The 24059-nt window shown below is 37.9% G+C and overlaps 3 protein-coding genes across 3 annotated transcripts; all 3 read left to right on the plus strand.

Annotated features, from left to right (window-relative positions):
• Positions 1-1521: 1521 nt before the first annotated feature.
• On the plus strand, positions 1522-5338 carry LOC137132210 (platelet glycoprotein V-like). Its single transcript, XM_067514439.1, has 2 exons — positions 1522-1673; positions 1983-5338. Exons 1-2 carry the CDS (start codon positions 1523-1525, stop codon positions 3419-3421), a joined length of 1590 nt encoding a protein of 529 aa, XP_067370540.1. The 5' UTR covers position 1522; the 3' UTR covers positions 3422-5338.
• Positions 5339-6176: 838 nt separating this feature from the next.
• lrrc15 (leucine rich repeat containing 15) lies at positions 6177-9579 on the plus strand. Its single transcript, XM_067513557.1, has 2 exons — positions 6177-6454; positions 7349-9579. Exon 2 carries the CDS (start codon positions 7356-7358, stop codon positions 9066-9068), a length of 1713 nt encoding a protein of 570 aa, XP_067369658.1. The 5' UTR covers positions 6177-6454; positions 7349-7355; the 3' UTR covers positions 9069-9579.
• Positions 9580-9764: 185 nt separating this feature from the next.
• Positions 9765-14731, plus strand: LOC137131795 (carboxypeptidase N subunit 2). Its single transcript, XM_067513556.1, has 2 exons — positions 9765-10676; positions 10904-14731. Exon 2 carries the CDS (start codon positions 10914-10916, stop codon positions 13245-13247), a length of 2334 nt encoding a protein of 777 aa, XP_067369657.1. The 5' UTR covers positions 9765-10676; positions 10904-10913; the 3' UTR covers positions 13248-14731.
• The last annotated feature ends 9328 nt before the right edge of the window (positions 14732-24059 follow it).

The following is a 24059-nucleotide window of genomic DNA, read 5'->3' on the forward strand; positions in this document are numbered from 1 at the left end:
TTAGAATATTACACAACAACATATACATTTCAAAATATTCTTAACCCTACACATGGTCTTCTACTTCTCTTACTTCTGTTCTTTGTTATATTAAAGAGTGTAAATCTGAAGTTTGAGTGAAGGAATGGCAGTGAAGATCAGCTCAATGGATCTGTTGAAAGAGGGTGACAAAACTATGTCACAGAAACGCTTAGTCTAGTAATGTTGAACTGAAGTAAAAAGACCTGAATCACACAGTGTGTGATAAACAAAAGAGATTTCAGGGAAACCTGAATGAGTGTGACACCGTGAATTTAGTCTAAATCAGCAACATAAAAGAAAAATGGACACAACATTCATACATCTACATTATATGATAATATTACATATTTTCATAAATGAGTGCTCACAGAGAGATTTATATTCTTTGTAATTTCAAAAGTTACAGGGACACTGCAATATATCAGCCAGTTACAGTAAATGTCATAAAAATGTAAAATAATATAGATGTAAATTATTTAATTATCCCTGCCAGCTTTACTGTTGTGTATTATTTTACAGTAACACAGTTATTTTGCCTATATAACAACCAGGTCCCTGAAGAATAAAATACAGAACAAATACAAGAACAAGAACTGAATTTAATAAAACTAATTACTGTTGCATAATTTTACTCCACACTCCACATACTTTAAAAGTAAACTTATATCAGTTTTACAATTTAGTTTACTTTTGCACAGCACAATTGATGATTTTACTCTCCAAAATAATTGGAGTGTAAGCTGACTCAAATTGTAATATAGACATTAAACGACTGAATAAGCTATGATTTGGATCGAGGGAAAACGGACCGTGCATCATCTGTGCCTGTTAAACTCTCAGTTACCATCCAACGAACCAGAAACAATAGGATAAAACTTTCTTTCTCTAACTATTTTTCTCATAAGTTCTACTTCACAAATCTACACAAATGTGAAATACATTTAGTACATTTACATTAGTACATTTATTTATTTAACATTAATCATTAAAATGTTTTTTTCATGCATAATTTGCTGCTGAGTCACATAATAAGCATCAGACACAGAGTGTCACGGAACTGAAATGGACCATTATCTTCTTGACTTCAGTCCGTACACTGGAGCACAGGCAGAGTGGGGTGACCCTGTCAAGATAAGGCTGCAGGAAATAAACCAGCATCCTCTGTGTCACTCAGATAACAGTTGGACTGTTTAAATTGTTATAATACAAATAATACAGAAAAAAGTTTACAACTATCCAACAAGACAAAAAAAAAGATTCCCCCAATTGTTTGCATACATATATAAAGTAAATAGAAGGCACTAGAAGGTAGGTATAATGTATATTGGATCCAACACTAGTTTAATAACAATAAGTCCAATATTATGAGTTAGTTCTAATGAAATAAACCTAACAAATTTCCATGGTCTAAATCTTCTCATATTGTTTTAAGTAGATGGTTTCCATCGGGAATCAGGAGGAAAAGTCACTGGTTGGATTAGCATGACATGTAATATGATGGATGAAATTTGGTTGGGTATTTTGGCTGAACAAGGGGCTGGGTGTTTTAATAAATAGAGACTTCCAGCTCCTCCGGATCGCTATATCTCCAAGGGGACCACAGCAGCATGGTTATAACACCAAACAGACAATGATGGATTCTCATTTTAGAGGTTAGTATAATATGTAACCTTTGCTTTTTTCAATCAAGCCAACTTAGCTGCAGCTTTGGTTTTTAATTGTTATTTAAGAGAAGAACATTTTAACCTAATTACTCTTTTATTTTATTAGTTATTTTATAAGTACATTTGCAGTATTGTGTCAAATATTGAATTTCTTGAATTTAGAAACTGATTTGTAGACCTTTTGGATAAACTGTGGGAAAATCGTAATATACACTACAATTTTGAATGCTACTATGGAGACAAACTTACAAGAATAATGTAGTAATGAACGCTTGTGTCTTTATTTTTACTGTGCAGCCCCCTTGTCGTTGATGCTCAGTCTCTTCACGCTGCCGTACCTGACTTCTCTTGACACCTGCCCCAGCAGCTGCCTGTGCAACCATATTGGGGCTGTCAAGTGTGTTGGCGGCAGCATCACAGATATACCAAAACAGCTGCCAGTCCACACATACCTGCTGGTGCTGAATGACACAAACATTACTGTCATACCTGACCAGAGCCTGGCAAACAAGAGCCTCCTGCTACGTTTCCGTCTGACCTATAGCCATCTACACACAATCCATCCCCAGGGGTTCCATGGTTCTCCACAGCTTAAATCTATCAAACTGTCATTCAATAATCTCTCATCTGTTCCTGCTCAACTATTCACACCACTGACCACTCTGGAGCAGCTGCATTTAGATGGAAACCTGTTTGAGACTATTGCGCCAGGTATGTTTAAGGGGCTAGCTGAGCTGAAGGAACTAGACCTGAGTCGAAACAGACTTACTAGTCTTCCTTCAGGTGTTTTCGATGGACTGACCAACCTGACCTTTCTGAACCTTGGAAAAAACTCCATAAAGAAGCTTCCACCTGGCATTTTTCACTCCTTGACCAAGCTTCAACAGCTCTCAATCTATAATAATGTGCTAGAGGTGTTAGAAGCTGGGATGTTTGATGAGCTTGTCAGCCTTGAAGAACTAAGAATCAACCAAAACCAGATTGCCAGCCTCCCACCTCAGGTTTTTTGGTCACTGAGGAACCTAAGGATTCTCACTTTGTCCTCCAACCAACTTCAGGCAATCCCAGAAAAGAGCTTTTACAACATGCCAAAGCTGAGCAAGCTTACCATTTACAACAACCCACTGTTGTCTCTACCAGACCAGCTAATGGGTGAAATGCCTGAGATGAGAGAATTTTATCTGTTTACAACTAAACTAATTACTGTTCCTGCAAATCTGTTTGCTAACATGTCTGAGCTCCTGTGGCTTAATTTCCATCTAAATGACAAGCTGAGGGAGTTGCCTTCAGACCTTTTCTGCTGTCTTCCCAAGCTTCAGAAGCTCTCGCTGAGATCCAATGACCTCCACTATCTACATCCTCAGCTGTTCTCAAGAATAACCACAGTGGAAACATTGCTCCTCAATGACAATAAACTGAAAAGTCTACCAGAAAACCTATTTCAGGGCCTTGGCCAGCTTTTGAATATTGATTTGCAGAATAACAGCCTCAAGACTCTTCCAGGAGATATATTTTTGTCAAATACAGTTTTGAGAGCACTTTACCTGAGTGGCAACCCTTGGGACTGTACTTGTAGTATAAGAGATATTGCGAAATGGATAAGACAAAATGAGCACGTGGTCACTGACAAAGATGATGTGATGTGTCATAGTCCACTTTACCAAGTGCGCCGTACGATTGGATCTATGCATGATGAGGAGTTCGAGTTTTGTGAAATTCTAGTTTCTAGTTTTTAATTCTAACTCTCCCCACTCAAAATGACTCGCATGAACCAACACAACCATATCACTCTATTTCAACTTGAGTAGAAACATCAGTTGTGGCTTCAACAAACACACAGCAGGGAACATTACCCACCACTCAAGGAGCCTCCCAAACTGCCAACATCCCAACAACCACTACACCTGCAAAATTCCTCCACACTGTAACCAGTGCTCCACCTAAGGATGGTGTTCCTGTCATTGTTGAGCTTTTCTTTGCATTTTATGTTAATTATGCTTGTGTATTGGAAAGTGTTTCACATATGAAAGTAAAACCTAGACTACATGTGCTTATCACAAGTCCCATGTGTCCATGTGTTTCCCTCTAGTTGTGAAAATATGAAAGTAGGATGAAGTAGGATGCAGACAACATTTGAGTAATTAGGTTCTTTCTCTCTTTGACTATGTTGGTAGATGAGAAGTGATGTTTTTTTTTTTATTTGCAGATGAAACATGTAAAACCTCCATCAGCTTACATCATGATGATATTTTCCTGCCTCTCCCATGAGTAATTCGGGGCACATTTTGTTCTCCATCTGTCATTTGTTTGCGTCTGACTTAAGACACGCATGAGAACAAACACCTTCAGTATCACTTTTGTCATTAATGATTTTTATGGGCCATACAGTCTGGTTATACAGTTCCTATATCTATTTGCTTCTGTTCTTTATTTCTCCCTGTGAACACATTTAACCATTATGGTAATGTGAACTCAGTTACTTCTTCAAATTATTCTTGTTTTTTAAATTCCTATCAGTAATACTAAAAGGTATTTAAATACTCTAATTTTTTTATCTTCTGATTATACTGTATGCAGCCTGGACCACTCATGGGATTACACAGCAGATACATGAACCCATAAACTGGTGACTATACATATTTGAAATTTGTTGTTACACAATTTGTGCCAAGGCACCAGTCATACTGTTTGTACAAGAACATTCCTTATCTCTTATCTGAGATTCTTGCCTGGGTTTTCTAGATAACTAGTAATTAGGAAGTTATGATTTGAAGTTATGATTGAAGTTAGGAAGTAAGTATTTTCTCAATTGCTGGAAAATCCAAACAGATTTAAAAACAGGAAACAGGAAAAAGGAAAAATCTTTTGCAAGGTTGGTGAAAACAGAGATGACTCTTTGTTTTGTAAAATGATGGTCCTTTAATTTGACTGGATTGTGAAACAACACCACAATGTCCACTCAGTTCTGATTCTCTTTTTTGGTGTTATGTTAAATTACGCTTAAAATACAGACTAAGTCCAATTGCACATTAGACTTCATTCAACATTTCTATTGATTGTGTGCATCTGCTGCTCCATAAAGCTTTTAAAACCATCACGAAATGACAGTAGATGCCTCAGATTTCAGGGGAAGTTATTGGACAATTCAACAAAAACCAAACAAAAGAGATCTGAATTGGTGAACAGCACCCAAGTTCATTGCTATGACAACGAGTGATTAAGCCTTTCCAGTACGCTGAGCTCACACAACAGTGGGCATACAGAGAAACACAGCTTGAATGTGTGTTTGTGTGTGTTTTAAATTGTGCTGTCACAGAAGGAATTTAAAAAACAAAACAAAAAAAAAACCCTGTTGTTTGCCTTATTTTTACCTTGTCATCAAAGATATTTTCCATAATCCTCATAATACTCTTATGTCTAATAATATATTCTTGACAGAAATAAAAATGAAAAAAGGTTTGGACAGTAGGAGAAACTGGTTTCACTAACGACTTGTTAGGGAACCGATTACAGGCCAGTGGCCACAAAACAACTCTCATCGATAGACCAACTCTTTGTTACCCTTTGTTATGTGTCAGAGCTGACAACATGTTAAAGGCAGTAACTTTTAACTCTCTAACTGAACAACTTTAACAATGGTAAATAAAATGACAACTAACACAACAGTATCTCACCAGTTTGTTAAATTCCTTTATTGGCTCCATGTGGACACCTACATTATTTACACAAAAGGCAAAATGTATTAAGTCAAAACTTCAATTTCTAAATGCTGTGTCTTCTAGAATGTTTATAGAAAAACTGCAACTGCTGACTGTCTATGCGTTAGCCCCACCCTCACTATCTTTTTCTGTAGAGAAGAGGGTTTGTTGTGTTACAAAACAGATGGATTTACTTAAAAGCAACACAGGAAATATAAAAGCAGGCAGGCATTTGACATTTAAAGTTTTTTTCCATACATTTATTGGCAAACATTCCACATTTTAGCACCAGAGGTAAATCACACTGAATAGACATAAACATGATCAAAGAAGTAAGTAAATCTCTCCATCTGAACAGAAGCTCTCTCTGCAAATTTCAAAACCATGGCTTAAAACATATAAGGGGCATCACAATAAAGATATGTGCATCTGATATTTAAATTTTCACATCCAAACAAAGACTGGAATGTTTGCCAATAAATCTGTGGAAAAAAAGACACACACGCACACACAGACACACACAGACACACACAGACACACACACACACACACACACACACACACACACACACACACACACACACACACACACACACACACACACAAAACCAAAATAAATTCTTGCCGGTCTGGGAACAAGAAAACTATCTCGTTAAACTATGTGGCCAAATCAGGCATCTCCTAACTTGGAAACAACCATATGAACATAACTTCTTTTTCAGAGGGTGGGGCTTTCACATGTCTGTCCCCACATACCACATTTAACTTATAATGTGAGTGTGGGTGGGAGAGAGGAACAGAAGGGGAAGGGGGAAAGCAGGGTGACGAACAGTGTTAGAAAAAGAAGAACAGATTTCCTGAGCTCCGGGAAAACGTACAAAAAACCCCCCCAAAACTACTCATAGTTGAATGGAATAAAGTGATGACGAAGACCAGGAAAATGTGATGTTGTGAAATTGGAAACGTTTATAAGAGTATTTGTGAAGTGTAAAGGAGGGTGGCAGGACGCACAAAAACATAACCAGACCAACTCAGCATCTCAGCTTTTTCCTTTGACAGTCGCTGCTGAAGGTAAGTTGTGAATATGATGAATGCTGCCTATGATCAAAGGAAGATTTTGTAAAAAATATTTAATGGAGGATAAGTCATAGTCAAACAAATCATCATAATGATCAAAGCTTTGGAACTTGTAGCCTATGATAACAGAAACCCTCATGTACATATGTGTATTCACGGGAAACACAGGATTCTGTCTTAATATTCCTAATGTCGACCTAATGAAGTCAGTGAAGTTTCCTGTTAAATGATAGAGTTCATTTTGTATAACTTGAGTCCTGATGTATCATTTAAAAACCTTGGGCTTTGACTACTGTGTCTCTGCCATCTCCAGCTAGTTTAGAGATTTTATGACAGAGAAAGCTCCACCAGCAAGGAGGGAAAAATTCTTTAGTGATTACGCTGTACTGCAACGCAGAAAGTGGTTATGGATCAGACTTGATGAAAAAAACTACTTACTCTTGTTACTCAAACTTTACTCTAACATGCTGTCATCATACAGAAACCAGGCAAAAATCACTTTTTGAATCTTTGAAACTAACAATTTTAGCATTTTAGGTAAGGTGGCACTGTTGGGTACAGCGCCCCCAGCAGTTGCAGAGGATACATTTTACAATGATCAGCTGCGGAACACACAGTGCTAGACCCTAATTTCTCTGCAATAATGTGAACACTCCTTAACACACAAACCAATATATTTTTGACAGTGTGTTTATTAACCCCTATCCTTCGATTTAAATCAGATATAAGATTCATCACTGTCAGACTCCCGTGGCACAGTAGATCACACTCACATATTTGCCACAATTTTTTTCTGAATCTGGTGGAAGACACTATATATACAACTTGCAAATATTTTGATTAACTTTTATGTGTTATGTGGCAACATAACCATTTCTTCTGTTCTAGGGTGGACATGGATCTGTCACTGGTCCTTCACATGCTCATGCTTCTCAATTCTCTCAATGCTGTTGTTTGGGCGTGTCCAGAAAGATGCAAATGCCAAAAAACCCAAATTTACTGCAGTGGCCTCACAGATTTACCCAAAGCTGTGCCCACATCCACCACCTCCCTCTACTTCTTAAACTGCAGTTTCTCATCCCTCAAACCAGAGGACCTGACTGATGTTTCTAAAGCCATAAACACTTTTGTGATTAAAGACTCTGTTTTGAGCTGGGTGCACCCTGGCACATTCTATTCCACTCTGAACATAAGTTTCCTAGGGCTTGTTGGCACCAGACTAGAAGATGTCCCTGAGGACTTGTTCCAAAATCTTAAAAATCTTAAAAACCTGGTCCTAAAGAATAACAAATTGTTGGTGCTCCGCCCAAGCTGGTTTTCCTCACTTACAAAACTGAATAGCCTTGACCTCAGTACAAACCATTTTACTTTTATACCTGTGGAAACCTTTCACCTGCTTACTGAACTAAATTTCCTGTCACTTTCTGGAAACAATATCACTCAACTGTCCAAAGAGACATTCAAAAGGCTGTCAAATCTGAAAACATTACGGCTTAACAAAAACGCACTGCAGGAACTCCCTTTCGGGAGTCTTGATGACCTTGAAAACTTAGAGGAGCTATCCCTACAGGACAATCTTATCACTCACCTCCACCATGACCTATTCTCCAAGACTCCCAAACTTAGGAAACTGTTCCTTTCCCACAACAGGCTAACATCTCTTCCACAAGGGATTTTTTTAAACCTGCCCCTCCTTTTCCAGATCTCTCTTTATGAAAACCAGTTGGAGAGTCTGAGCCCAGGGGTGTTTGGACCCATGGCCCTGCAGGAGTTATGGCTATATGACAACAAGCTCAGCCGTGTGGAAGATGACACATTCAGAAACCTGACTTGGTTGCATCTATTGGTGCTCAGTCGGAACCAGATCAACTATGTTTCCACCAGGGCATTTAGAGGCTTAGAGAAACTGGGAGAGGTATCACTTCACACCAATCTGCTCACAACTCTCCAAGATGGGATTTTCGAAGGTCTGCCTAGCCTAGTTAACATTTCCTTGGAGCACAACTTCATCAAATCCCTCCCTTTGGGTTTCCTCAAGGGCCTCAAACACCTGGGACAGATAGATCTGCGAAACAATTCTCTTCCTAACCTGCCACAGGAAAGTCTAGATGCGCTCACTATGGCAGACGAAGTACTCCTGCAGCAAAACCCCTGGAGGTGTGACAATGATATTCTCCCTCTTAGGAACTGGCTGAGACAGCACCCATCCAAGACCAACGAAACCCTTGTGGTATGTGAAAAACCTTTGAGGCTAAGTGGTGAGGTGATTGCTCTTCTGGCAGATGAGAACCTGATGCCTATGAATTCTACTGAGAAGCCTGTGTTGACCTCAACGGAGGAAAGAAGAAAACCCAAAACCCCTCCAACCAGACAAAGCACATCTTTACCTCCTGTCAAGAGCACAGCCACATGTGAACAAGAGGAAATCACCAGCAGTGGACAGGGGGAAACAGGAACAGTTTCTAAAGACACTACAACTATTCTAATCATCATTGCAGTATTGTCCACTGTCATCATCAGCACTGCCATCATCTGCTGTGTGTGCTGGAGGAAGAACAAGAGAGGCAGGGGAAATATCGGCAGCAGAAATAAGAACTATGTGCTGTAGAGGAGACCACCCAGCATCAGCAACTCAAAAACACTCAAAGCTAAGCAAAACTGGCCACTGTTTGTTGTGGTTGGTTCGGAAAATCTGGAACACCGAGTTCATTTTGGTGCATCAAAGGCAAAAGAAAGAACCACATAAGACAAAATAAAATACCGATAGGTAAATGTTTTAGTATGAATTTAATAACTTTCAGGTTTTTGGTTTCAAACTTACCAGGCAGTATTCATCTTCATGTGTGCTGTACAAAGAGAATGTCTTACACACTAACTTTAAAAACACCCACCAAGTCATCTAACTGGGACCTTTAATGACTGAATGTAAACGCAAATGCACTGAAATGGTGTGTTTCTTTTAGAAAAAATGTGTAGAAACTAGATTCAGTACTGTGAACATTTTTGAAAAATTTCAATTACATTTTCAGTGATTGACAGTCACTTTGAATTTTGAATTGCAGTTTGAGAATGATGTTTCCTGCTAACAACAATACATTAAAGGATCATTTATACTTTTATTTACTTGATTTACTCGATTAAATATTGTAACAGGCAAATGTGTTAGTTGTCTTTGGTTCCCTAAATGCCACTTAAGTTTTATAATATTTTTCTTAATGCACTATATCTCCCTGAATAGGATTTCAAGTTATGCTTAATTCACACTTTATTTGTTGAGGTTAACTTAAATGCTTCTTAAATTAGTTTACCTACAACCTTCAAGTTATGTGATAAAGGCAAGTAGTGTTATCCTGATATACTGTATCAGATGAATGGGGAAAAAAAGAAAAATACACACTATATAGCACACGGCAATGTCATTTGATTTTATTATTGATACATGACACTGTATGCCACTGTAGGCAGGGGCTTAACCTATTGACACCACTAAGACTAAGTATTTAAAAGTAGCCATAGGGAGGGTAAGGAGGCACAGCAAGTATGACAGAGTTTTGAGGATTCAATTCACAGCAGTCTATTTAAAAAGGCTAAACTCTGTTGATAGTCATAAACAAGAGTGATGTAGTTCTAACTTATAATGAGTTCTACTCATCCAACTTATATGTGCAATGTCTACTATTCCCTAGGCAAAAAAAATCAATATAAAAGATTGGCTTCTAATGAATTTAGGCCCAAATAATGTTTGAAAAATCCAAATATTTACTCTCTTGCTTTGATTGCATTTACAGAGACTGAAATAAAAACTTAATCACACATGTTATATCAAAGTTAAGTGTGGCCTGATAAGAACTATGTACTCTAAGGAAGTTAAACAAAAACATAATCAAGAAACTGGATATACTTCTATGTAAAATGTGGGGAAATTATGGTATTTCTTTATGTTCTAATGAGGGAACAAACACATATTTCTGAAATAAGAATATGTGTGTAGCTGGTTAATATCAGTGATCATGAAAAATATGACAAAATATACATGCTGTGGAGGAGTGTAGTTAGTAGCTGAAATATGAAAAGTTTGGCTTGGCTTATCTGAAGCTGCAGAAATGTCTTACACCACGCCTCACTATGGATCAGTGGAGATGATAAGGAGGCTGCACTTGTTTGTTTCTTTTCACTGCTGTAATGTTCTGTGACATCCTGCCACAGAAACACTCAGGTAGGCATATGTTTTTATATATTTAACTTTAATAGGAAATAGATTTAATGATAACTTGACAAGAAACCTAGTATGTGATGAATTAATGTACATTACATTACATTGCAGTTAAGAAGAAAATATATGTATAAGAAATATATCTCCTATATTGCCTCAAGACTGTACACATGGTCCAAATTGAATGTACTCAGTAAGTTATTCATTACCACAGTGTTGACTTTTTTTAGAGTGAAAAACATGCCAAGAGGAGAAACGATCATTCTGTTGCTGGCTTTAGTGTTAGAGTCGTCACTGACTCAAGACCAACTATGCCAAAAGGAGACAGACTGCCCCAAAGACAACCAGGCTGTTTTTAGTTCATCTACAACAGAAATCCCAAAAGATCTGAGAACAGGTGTGACTGAAGTTTTCTTTTTGAATAGCCATCTTGAAACAATCCCCAAGGCAGCCTTTGTTACAAACACTCAGCTGTCAAAGGTGGAGTTCCTGAGCACCAATACAACGTCTATTGAGCCGGGAGCTTTTGAAGGTTTGGCACAACTCACGCAGGTTGAGATCTCCAACAATCTATTAACATCAATTCCAGTGGGGGTCTTTAAAGACCTCAACAACCTGGAGAAGATTATCCTAAAGTTTAACCGTATCAGTAAGCTGGAGAAAGGCTTGTTCGATGGCCTTAAAAAAGTAGGAGAGATCCAGTTACATGGAAACCAGATTGAAACAATTGAAGACGAGGTGTTTGATGGTCTTGAGAACCTTTTATTACTGCACTTAGCTAAAAACAATCTCTCCACGGTGTCTGTTGACTGGTTCTCACACTTAAACAAACTGCAGGTACTACGGCTTTATGAAAATCAGCTGACCACCATTCCTGAAGGGATTTTTCAGAATTTACCAAACTTGAAGGAACTTGGCTTGCATGGAAACCGAATAGCAGAATTACCAAAAAATATCTTTCCACACAAGGACAAACTAAATAAGATCACTTTGGACAATAATCTTCTGACTAGTTTACCTGAAGGATTCTTTATTGGCTTCCCTCATCTTAAAACACTGACCCTTTACAGGAATAATTTGACTAGTCTCCCACCAGTGCTTTTTGGTGAAATGCCTAAATTGACAGAGTTAAATCTCGGTCAAAACAGTCTCAGTGCTCTTTCTCGAGGAATATTCAGCCCCTTGAAGAAGGTAAAGAAGCTTGATTTGTCTAATAATCAATTTGTCACCTTGTCAGCTGAGTACTTTGAAGGACCTGAGAAGCTGACACAGTTAAATCTGCAGAACAACAAGTTAAAGTCACTGGATCCAGATGTGTTTGAAAAGCTACAGTCACTGAATACGCTCAAGCTGGCTCACAATGACCTCCAAACACTTCCTGAGGATATATTTGAGCCTTTAACAAAACTCAAAAAACTTTCCCTTGAAAACAACCCCTGGCAGTGTGACTGTAATCTGATTTCATTTTACCGCTGGGTAAAAGCAAACGATGACAAGATTGTTTCTCCTGTGTTTTGCGTGTATCCCGAAAATCTCAAAGGACAGCAAATAAAATCATTAACAGAATATCAATTAATATGTCCCACCCCTCCACCCACAACAACTCTTTTAACCACCACCACCATACTCCCAACCACTGAAGCAACAACCACAGAGCTTATTACCTCAACTCCTCTTCCTACAACTACCTTTGCTACAGATCTCACAACCACCACACACACCACTACACTTCCAACCACAGAAATAACCACCCCACTCCTTAGTACCACAACAGCATCAACAACAACAACAACCTCCACTACAGATCTTACAATCACCACACACATCACTACACTCCCAACCACAGATATAACCACCTCCCTTCTTATTACCACAACAGCACATATAACCACACCCGAAACTACTATGGCAGCAACTGTACCTGCAACCACTATAGCAACAACCACAGTGACACCTACTACAGAAACAACCACACCAACAACCACTATAGCAACAACCGCAGTGACAACTACTACAGCAACAACCACACCAACAATCACTATACCAACAACTGCACTGACAACTACTATAGCAACAACTGTACCCAAAACCACTGTAATGACAACTACAATACAAACAAGTGCACTAACAACTATGACAGCTTCACCCAAAACTACCACCACCATAACAACAAATACCCCCACTGTGCCAACAACTATGCAAACAACTACTTTGACAACAACTGTGGCCACAACCACCACCCTCTGCACTACCCAACCAACGACCGTCCAAACACCAACCCCTTCAGTCATCTCCATCTGTCCAATGGAACCAGTCTCTCAAGAGCTACCCCTTTCCAACACATACCAGGACAAAATCAGAGTTTCACAGTGCAAATTTCGAATGATATTCTATGTGACACTGCTGCTGGTGGAAATCAGCTGCACATTGGCACTGGCTAAGTTCACCCTCTCACTCTACTGGCTGCTCCAGCACAGAGAGATGACGTATCACAGGGTGAGACTTACTCGTTTCGCCTACAGGAGAGATGTAATCCTGAGACCTTTACAAGAAGCAGAGACTCTGGAACTTTAAAAACAGTCACAGAAAGTTTAATTTGTATGACAGTGCAGAGGCAGAATCACATGACCTGTTAAAGCACACTTAAAAGAAGCCATATTATGCTTTTTAATATTGTCAGTATTAACTGTTGTAAAGAGGACATCTAACAACTTCACAGTTCCAAAAATCTGAGTTTAACATATGTAGAAGAAATTAATGTCTGCTCTGTTAACTCTGTCCGAATTCGCTCAAGAGAAGGCCTAAAAAGTGAAACTTTCTCTGAACATCCTACATTAGAACATCTTCAGTCCGTCAGTGCAGGTCCATTTTGGACACGGGTATGCTCATTCACTATCATATTATATCCATGATTCAGTTTAGTTATGAAGTTTTTACACAGCTTTTCTGGGCACACTGCCAAGCTTCCGCAGGCTGACCAATCAGAACAGAGTGAACCGGGCCAAGGTGAATAAAAGAAATAAGAGTTAAAATAAACCATTACACGTGCATTGTGTAATCCATAGCAGTTTTTAGATTTTGAAATATCTGAAACTGTTTCTGTAAAGCCCCAAAATAAAGAATAAAAAACACAGTTATGCATAATATGGGCGGTTTCAGAAAATGGTTGACCTGTGCAAGAGGACTGAAATTGTATATATTCATGGATTTATGCTTTAATCCTGTATGAACTGATTTTTTTTTTTGCGTGTGTTTATGTATCATCAGGATTTTTTTCCTTTTTGCTGTAAAAAGTTTTTAAATACATAAATTATTGTAAAGAAAGCATTATTGTATTGTATTGATTATTAAAGAACAACTTCCTACAGATCTGTCTGTCTAGGCAAAAAAAGAAATACCACCTGTAATCACTGCTTTTTTCATGAGTGGTTTTTCTATGCTTTTTTGTGTTCAAATTTACTTACTGAAATCAGAAATGATTGAATTTTGGTCCAGAAAGTACAGTGAATCTTTACAGCAGAAAAACAAAGTGGCAGAGTGGAAACACTGGATTTTCGTCTGGAACTGAGATTTGCATTCGGTGGAATTATTAGCCTGTTAAATGTTAAATGCATCAATTAATTTTTTTATTTGACAGTTGGACCAGAGCACGAGGCCAGCGTCATTAACCCACCTTGTGTTTAGGTGTGTGAGTCTGTATGTGTGTATGTTTGTGTAATGGTTAACTTAAGAACTTAACACATATCCTTCTATAAAGTGATTGGCTATTGTCTGCCACATGTTGTTCATATGAAGGTTAAATCCAAACTTTAACTTTAGAGATATTACAGCTACATCCAAATAAATGTATAAAAGTATGATCTCTCCATTTATATTTTGTATTGTTTTAGGGGAAATTTTAGGTAACAGGAATTATAGAGAAAAAACAAACAACTATGTCTACTTAAATATACAATAGTTATTATACTGGAAGGACTCATGTCTGGCAGGTTCAGGACATAAAAACAAACTAAACGTCTTCCATCAGAAGGAACTACATGCTAATGTCTCAATGATAAGTGCCTACTGAAGAAGCATTAATAAACTATAATGTATAATCATCTCAGCTGTTATTATTTTTTGTAAAAAAGTTTTTGTCTCTTGCTATAAAAAAGAAGTAACTCTGGAATATCGAAAAAGAGAGATGCAATGTGTAAATCTTCCACTAGAGGGCACATTCGTATTACAAAACAGTATTAAACACACATGACTCATGCATAAAAAGACTTATTTAACTGTTTAACTTCTTAAAATCTGCATCTCCAATCCTTTAAATCATTATATTGAATTACATAGTAGCTTCTCTATTGAAGTGACACAGACAATGGATTCTAGTTTCAAATAAAATAAAAATATATGTTCATATTTAATCAGAAGGGAACCAAACTGAGACTACCCCACACATGGAAACTTATATAAATCTCTCTGGAATAGTCCTCTGTAAAAGACAAAAATCTTATGAAGTTGTACCAGAAAGCAAGAATGAAGAGACTGAATGAGGGTAACATAACTTTACTTTATTACATTTACTTCTAGGCTATGTAGAAAAGCAGGCATACACAGGGAGAAAAGAGGTGTGGATTTTTCTGGTAGTATTCAAATACATATTGTAATGCTGTTAAGGAGAAAATGACAAATGGTAAGCTGCATCCAAATGACCCACATTTAAAACAAAATAAAACATGTTTTTTTAATATCAGTTAACTTAATCTTATAATAAAAACACGAACTCAAACCTGCCCTAAACCAGAACTTGTCTGGTATTGATGAAATTCAGTAGGCTACATTACTCGACTTGACAATGACAAGTAACCAAGTGTTGCTAAATATTTCATCTCACTCTGAATTGCTGCTCAGTGTAATGCACAGTTAGCCTTTGTTAAGTCCTGTCTTGTGATATTGCATCATGAAGTTATTCTTGTCTCCACATAAAGATAGGAGCCTCTGTGTTCATTATTCATCCAGATTTGAGTGACTGGTATATTTTGGTCCACTCTCTACTCGCTTGTTTGTGTTTCTGTGATTATAGATGAGCCAGCTGCAGTGGGTTTGTGCAATTATCTGAAAGGGCCAAAGAAAAAGGTTAAAAACAATTAGAGCCATTCACTTCGTCACGATACCACAAATAAAGTCTAAACAGGAGGATGCTAAAACTCTAATTTGTTAGCCCAGAAGTAGTAAAAATTAAATAGATGAAATATGAAAATATTCAAATGTGTTCATAAACATCCATATCTACACCTATATGTGTAGTGTTTTAATTGTACTCCCTGCAGATTGCTGCAATCCCTAACCTCACAATAAAAAGACGAAAATACAGAGGACATGACCTCACTGTTAAATGGTCTGCACTTAAATGGTCTGCACTTATATAGCGCTTTTCTAATTATTGGCACTCAAAGCACTTTACACTGCTTCTTATTCACCTATTCACACTCACAATCACACACACACTCATACAACGACGGGGGGAGCTGCTATGCAGCTGGCCAACGCTCACCAGGAGCAACTAAGTTGGGGTTCAGTGTCTTGCTCAAGGACACTTCGACATGTGACCTGGAGGAGCAAGGGATTAAACCAACAACTGTGAGATTGGTGGGCAACCAACAACAGAGTAAATTGACGAAGTAAAATGACTGTTCTCATTGGTAACTTTATAGCATTAAGTATACATTTGCTGCATTTGTTGAAGTTATGGATATATATAGAAATACTGATAATTACCTTTGCTAAACCCAAAACCTAAAGTGATCTATTGCATTTATTTGGGTGAATACATGTTTGTCTCAGCTCCAATCTCTTCATTTTACCACGTTCTTGAAAAGAATATTGACAAAAACTCAAAAATAAAAAAACAAGTGGTATCAAATAAGAAAATCAGTAGTGAAGCAATTGTGATGGATGCTTTGAAACCTATATGTTCTTTAACAAAGCAAACAACAAAACCAAACAAAAACTATGCTGGGTGACACCAGCCTCAGCCTTCCATGGGAGAGAGAGAAACATCCTGAACTCAGACAAGCTTCACAGACTTCCAGCAAATGACTGTGGTCTTCATTAAGGTGGGAACAGCTGAGGATCAAGGTGATCATGAAAGTCAGTAACAGGCCAAGGTAATATCTTCACATGGCCATAGGGCCATCACGTTGTCTTCTTGACATTAGGGTGTCTTTTCTCCACACCTCCCTCTAGTGTTCAAACTTTTAAAATTTTGATCTATGTTAATGAAAATGTTTTACATTGATGGAGTCTAAACGTCTTTCATTATTCCTAATCTTGTTAAATATTGTTGCCACTTCAAACTAAGCTGTCTGGTTCTTGTGTGCTAGCAGCACCAGTTGTCAATTCAAAACTATTGTATCTCTCCCCCTTTCAGGCGGATCTGTAGCCACACCACAGACATTCTGCAAAGAATTTGTAGTGAATTCTCCACTATTAATATAAATTTATTATTAATATTATCCATCCATTATCTGTAACGGCTTATCCTGTGTAGGGTTGCAGTGTGACAGTGGGGCTGCAACCGATTCCAGTTGTCATAGGGCGATGGGCAGGGTGCACCCTGGACAATCAGGATGTCACTAGCCAAATTCAACCTACTGTATACTAGTTTATAAGTTTATACAACTCCAAACTTGCCTTCAGGCTTATCTGTAATTTTCTTCTGCCACACAAGTCTACTTTACCACAGGAAAACATGTTTCAAGTACTTTACAGTTCCACAGTTTTAGATTAGCTTAACAATCCCCTTCCAGAAGCAGAGTGTGTCATATTCCTTGAAGCCTCTATTTTTAGGGAAGGATAACCCTGCAGATCCTGCTAATGAGCCTGAAATTGAGCTGCGGAGGTAATTGTGTGTGAAAAGGGCAATGTGCTGAGGAACATAAGAGGAGATAAAATGACGAGGAGCCCATTACAGCAAACTTAAAACATTTCAAGTGGAAAATAGTTTGCAGTAAGCAGGCAGATTGTCAGCTGGGATGATATAGCTGATTACCTGGGGTTAATGACCAACGGAGGCCTAATATAAAGAATATGTGAAACATACAATATAGATTTGGGTGGATGATTTTCACAGTATTTTCTTGCTTATGAACAGTTCTTCCTCAACTGTGGCTACAGAATAGAAACCCTAAAGCAAAGTAAACAAAACACTCAATGTTAGTGCTGATGCATTTATTACTTAATTTTCCATTCGTCAACAGGTTGTCCTATTATCCATAGTGTAAGAAAAACCTTCACATGTAGGAAACCTGACTGAGTTCAAAGCTGCAACATGTGCAATACAGAGAACATAACATGGTGGTTTTAATGTTTATATGGGGCAAGCATGGGCAAACATTAATGCTACCATGATCAACAGGTGTTAGAACACAGCGTCACACATCTTTTACATGTGGGGTCCATGCTGACTTCTGTCCACCACAACATCATAACCACTAAGTGCTTTTAATGTTAATGTTGTTGTTTTTTTTCTCCTTTATTAAAACATTGTCCTTTAATGATTCTCTGCATTCAAATATTTACTTTCTGCGGTCGGTAAATGCAAAATTTTGCAGATAAATTATGCGAATATTCTTGTCATAGGCCACCAGTAACTAAGTTGTTTCTCAGCTAGTCATGTCTGGCATAGGCTGACAGATGTCTTCTTTCGGATCAGTAGATTCAGTCCTGCAGCTGCCCTCCAGCTTCCAGAATCCTCGTTATGGGGCACGTGCTACCTGCTGTTGGGAACACATATACACACACAGAGATACAGAAAAACACACTGCTTTTATATTTTGTTAAATTAGTGACATAAAAGTGCAAATAAGAATTAAACCTCAGGTAACATCAGGTAACAGCTGTGTGAGACTTGTTGGGTTCTTGTGTAGTGTGACCACAAAGACAGCCTCGATCAAAACAGTCCGGCCATGTGGTCCATCTGATACCTTGGATTGCTAACTCTATGATAGTAAAGCCAGGATTTGCTGCAATAGAAGTTCTCTTTTGTTGTAACAGTAACATCTGAAAGAAAGTTACACTCTGTGTCATATTTCATGAAGAAACTAACCTGCCACTTTAAATGTGTTTCAGGACTACCTCAATACATATGATCACTGATTGTTTTTCTTTCTAAACTTTAGCTCTAACCCTAAACTTCACCCACATCTAAATCCTTCTCTAAATCTAATTCTACATGTTACACTAAGACCAAACTGTAACAATAAAAGTGCCCTGAAATAAATAAAGAATGGCAACAATATGCAGCACTGCTTCCTCCTCCTTGTTTAGTTTTGAAGCAATGGTCTACACAAGTGCAGAAAAATAAAGGAACATACACACAAGTAGTCTCACCGGCAGACAGTGTTCAGGGGCAGCCCTGGCCTCTGGCGCTAGAAAACAGAGCCATGTTGGCTCTGATGTCCCACACATTTGCCCCCACCACTACCACTCTCAACCAACCTCCCACTGAGGAGTCTCCAGCAGTGCCAGCTGAGTCCAATCTCTGCCTGCCAGCTGTATCCCCCAGGCAGGCTGCAGCAACATAAAACAAGGGTCAAGGCGACACCTTCTCACTCGCTGCTAAAAATGGAATCTGTCAGGTACCGAAACTTGTCATCCTACATGGTGATGCAGTGGACACAGAACAGATGAAATATTTTTAAACCCAGTTGTTCGAATGAAAGCATTTTGTCAAGACAATGTTCACAAATGTGAAAGTCCCTTTGGGTATGAAAACATCATTGAATTACCTCCAGTAGATAAAGTAGCAGTGAAATTTTCTTTAGACAGAAATTCAACGTCTGTGTTTTACAATGACTGCTTGGAACATGGCTTTATCAGAGAAACATTTATAATGAGTGGAATTTCTTTGCATTTTGTTTGTTTGTCCACAAGTTAGTTCAGAAAAATAAAAGGACCTGGTAAGTAACAGTGCCACGTCCAAAAGCTCAAACAGTAAGAACTGCTGAAAATAACAATTCCACATAATGGCTGAATTTGACAAACGTACCTTCAAAGTCCACACTTAATATCTGTTTCTTTGAAACTAATAATTATTGTCTTCTGTATAAGTTTTAAGTTGACTTTACGTACCAAAAAATGTCTTCGTGTATGGTACTGCACCGTGTGAGGGTACTTATACATGTAGATATTTTCTGACCACATATATATGATATTCCCAAAGGTATAAGATAAAAAAAGTGAGCTGATGTGAACTGCTTTGGCTTTAGGCGGCTTCTAAAAGCCACACAGCTTCACATACATATGTACTGTATGTATATATATTTATCCTGTAGGCAAACTTCCTCTGTGTTTATGTTGTTTATGTCCTGTGTGTGGTCACTGCAAAGGTACAAAACATAATTCATAGTTTTAACATTTAACATACAGTATGATGATGATGATGAAGTCAGCAGCATTAGTAAATACAGTCTATGGGAACAGGTTCTGCAGAAAAATTAGAAAGAAAAAAGAGAATAATATTGAAGCGCTCGAGCTGAGCATGAGATGAATCTTGGGTGATACTTTGAATAACGATGCCAGTGACCCAGCTGCCAAAACAAGGAGAAGGAACAGCTTCAAATAATGACTTGTCAGGAATTGTATATTAGGAAATGAGACAGAAATAGCTGTTTGAAGAAAAGATGTGCCTATTTTTACCCTGCCCTCTTCTCCTTAGTCTAATTTTAGTTAAAAATCACTCTTGGCTGCCCTGGAGGAGGTCTCATCCATCGGCACAAGGGTGTTGTAAATATTACAGGAATAACTTGAAGAATAATGAAAATGTCTTTGATGGTAATTTAAATACCTGGAAAAGACACAATGCAAAAAAATGCATAGTTCTTAAAGTCACAGAATATTGTTCCGTTTGAGATATTTTAGGATCTTTTGGACTGTGATGTCATTGGAAAGTATTCAAGATGATGGCAGTGATATGTGTCATTCACTTAATGAGATGTTTCACCTTTGCTGTACCCTGGTAGATAGTGAGGCATTAGCCCAGCAGCCTAGACACAAGAGAACACTTTGCCATTCAACTTTCAGATTCATGGGCAAAGCTTTTGACTCTTAATTGGCAATTTGCAATTAAAGCAGTTCTTCCTTTTCTCTTCCCTTACCCCAAAGGATTGTTCTGTGGGTCAAAAACAGAGCAAAGGCTTAGGGTTTAATTAGAAGAAAATTAAGCATGCTGCCATTTTCCACATGACCTATAGATAGAGTATGTAGTCATTCGGCTTTTCTGTGTCTTACTGTGCTCACATCAGTCTTAAAGTCACTCAATATAAAATATGCAATTTAAGAATGATCAGTGGCTTGTCAATGGGAGTTTGAGCTGAAGGGCAGACAGGTGAAAACTGCTGCCACATAAGGACTGATTCCAGGTGTATTTCATGTATGTTTGTATATTTCACTTTATAATAAATGGTAAATTATTTGAAACTGACACCGCTGTGGCCAGCCAGTCAACTTGGGGTGCTGTCTCAGTTCAGCAGGTTTGGTTTGGTTTCACCTATTATATCATCAGTTGGCCTCTGCAGTAAGCTTAAAGAATTTGCTGCCCCTCCTGGTGGATACATAGCCCTGTAACAGAGTTCGACACACCGTGTTAAGGGGTGTTAACAACGTGGCACTCTATTTACTCCATAATCACAGCTATCAACCAACCAACCAACTATAAACAGAGCAGGCACCCAACATATGTCAGCTAAGGTCCCATTGCTGACCAGCCAGCAATTAAAGATAACTGTTTTTGTTTATTATGTAATATTGTACATATCTGTGTCTGTTCAAATTCTGAAACCTGCCTCCTTAATTATACAATATATCACTCTAACCTGAATTAATCATTGATTGGATGTCAGCATTAACTTAAATGACTCTTAAAAGAGCAGCTGGTAATGAACAATACCAACCAAGTCTGCAGCTCCAGGAAAAGACTTTAAGCCTCTTTAAACTCAGCCCGAATATTTAATATTTGGTTAAATCAGAACCGCTCTCCTCTCTTTTAATCAGTTTTCATAAACTCACCCCTCATTAATAAACTCACTGTATGTCATCTGCACTGGAAGTCAGGTATGCTACAAATTTAGATTTTGTCATCCTACATGGTGATTTAGATTTTAATAAGGTTCAAACTCACACATTCACTTGAAATATTCTCAAAAAGAAAAATGAATATTGCTATTTCACTTATCAAACACAACTCCAAATGTCGAACGTCAATAGCTGCTTCATCCTTTAAAACTTCCAGTAAGCCAGGATGCCCTAAAACAGAGAGACAAATTACACATTCTGCTGTGAATAAAGGTGGTTAGCACACATATAAAATTCCGTCAGGGCAAAAACATTTTCAAAGGATCACACAAATTACTGCTGCTGACACGCATGGGTGACATATCAGGGATGTCGACAGACAATGACATACAGTACCTTCACTCACAATTACTGTATGTCATTTACTTAAGAGATAAGAAAATCCAATTTGTTGAGTGGATTGTCTGGTTTATAGGACCTATGGTATCTGTGTCCCTATTTGAAATGAAGTTGAAAGCTGGACATGTTTTGATAAGAGTATCACCATTCTGTCAAATTAGAGTAAAACATTATGATTCTGCCAACAGTTGGATAGGACAGCTAGTGCACAAATACCGCACGAGAAGCAGCAAATAAAACATCTGAGTGTAGAAATCTCTCATGACAGAGATCTGGAGAGATTTGGAGGTTAGCACACATTCGGCAATACAAACCTTTTCAGTTACTCCCAAAAAAATGATTTAACATTAGACCTATAACTACTGTAATAGGTTTTTTAATAATACATTTAACAAACAAGCCGATTCATATTAGGGCAATTTTTGGCATAGCAAAGCACAACAAAGAGCTTGGAGCTACTTGACTGCAACATCAATATGTCTCTGCTAAATTCTTCAGAACCCCCCGGTTTTTTAAAACTAATGTTCCAAACATTTTATTTTTGCATTTTGGCTCCTAAAAGGAAAACAAACAGAAAAGTCAGTTCAAGCTCAAACTTCAAGCTAAACTGTGCAGAGCTCATTTGCGTTAATAATTTTTAGGTGATGATTTAAAGACACTAGTGTACCTCATGTGTACCAACTTCATACATCTTATCAGTGTTTCTCAGTAGCTGCATTTCATCCATCAACCACAGTAAAAGATTGTGTCATATCGCCATACTAACAAATTAAACTTCAACAGCATTAAATCAACAAGTCGATAAACTATTCGATGTATAAAATGTCAGAGTCACAAATATCCACATAACCTTCAGCTAGAAATCAAGATGATTTACTCAACCAGATGTTTTGAATCCTAAACATATTTACTTTACTATGAAATAAGAAAATCAGCAAATCCTAACATCTGAATAGCTGGAACCCACGAATGTTGGGTATTTCAGCTTGACTAAAATTTTATGACAATCAACTAATAAATAAATTGTTAAATACACAACACAGATAGACTTTACCCCGCACCTCCACTTTATGGTTGTGAAAAGTTTCACAGCTCATTTTAATCTCACACAATGAAAATGTGCTCTGTTTGTGACTCTGTCCCCTGTCACGAACCTATCACTCAAACACAGCAATGGTCCTGGATAAAGCAAAGCAGGTATTCCTAAAGAGTCTGTGTCTGTAAGGCTCAGAACACTCTCACAACAAATGCAACTATGTAGATGTCACCTTGACAATCACATGTCACTCTGTCACACTCTACCTGAGGAGCATTGAGCTTTATAATGTACCTGACACTTTGCGAACTTACTGCTATATCTGAAGGTGAGTCTCTGGTAGCCATGAGGCTGCAAATAATGATGAGCAAATTCGTACACTGAACATAAACTGATATACTGTCATGCAGGACGTGCTGTGTATCTCTCCTACACTTGTAGCGATGTAAACATCCAGTTTAGGCTGTGTTCCTTGCAGTGCCTCACAGTCACTGTGAAGCAATACTGCAGGGTGAGGCGACTCAGCAGGTGATTCGGAGCTCAGCATGTAGCCATCATCAGACAGATTTACACTTTGGACAATAGCAGCAACCACATGGTTTTTCACTGTGTACACAATTCTCTGACAGGCTCTCAGTAAATTAAGTGTGATTCTCAGGTTGTCTGAGCTCAGAAATAACTTCTTTAATTGAGTTAATCTTAGAGAGCCACATAACTTATAATATTTAATAATTTCAAATTAAACAATATTATTATTATTATTATTATTTTGACTGTTATCACAGCATTCGGTTCACTTCCGTGTACTTTTGAGCCCATACTTATAGCTCAGTAGGCAGCCTCATACGTTTTATACATGTGGTAGAGAGGCAACATCAACCGTAGCAGCCACA

Source organism: Channa argus, chromosome 8 (assembly GCF_033026475.1).
Source record: "Channa argus isolate prfri chromosome 8, Channa argus male v1.0, whole genome shotgun sequence".
NCBI lineage: Eukaryota > Metazoa > Chordata > Actinopteri > Anabantiformes > Channidae > Channa > Channa argus.

Bases quoted from the DNA above. Each gene is read 5' to 3' on its own strand.
- LOC137132210 (XM_067514439.1), top strand. From the start codon at position 1,523: ATGAAATTTGGTTGGGTATTTTGGCTGAACAAGGGGCTGGGTGTTTTA. The intron at 1,674-1,982 runs GTTAGTATAATA...TTTACTGTGCAG, and splicing joins GATGGATTCTCATTTTAGAG to CCCCCTTGTCGTTGATGCTC.
- lrrc15 (XM_067513557.1), top strand. From the start codon at position 7,356: ATGGATCTGTCACTGGTCCTTCACATGCTCATGCTTCTCAATTCTCTC.
- LOC137131795 (XM_067513556.1), top strand. From the start codon at position 10,914: ATGCCAAGAGGAGAAACGATCATTCTGTTGCTGGCTTTAGTGTTAGAG.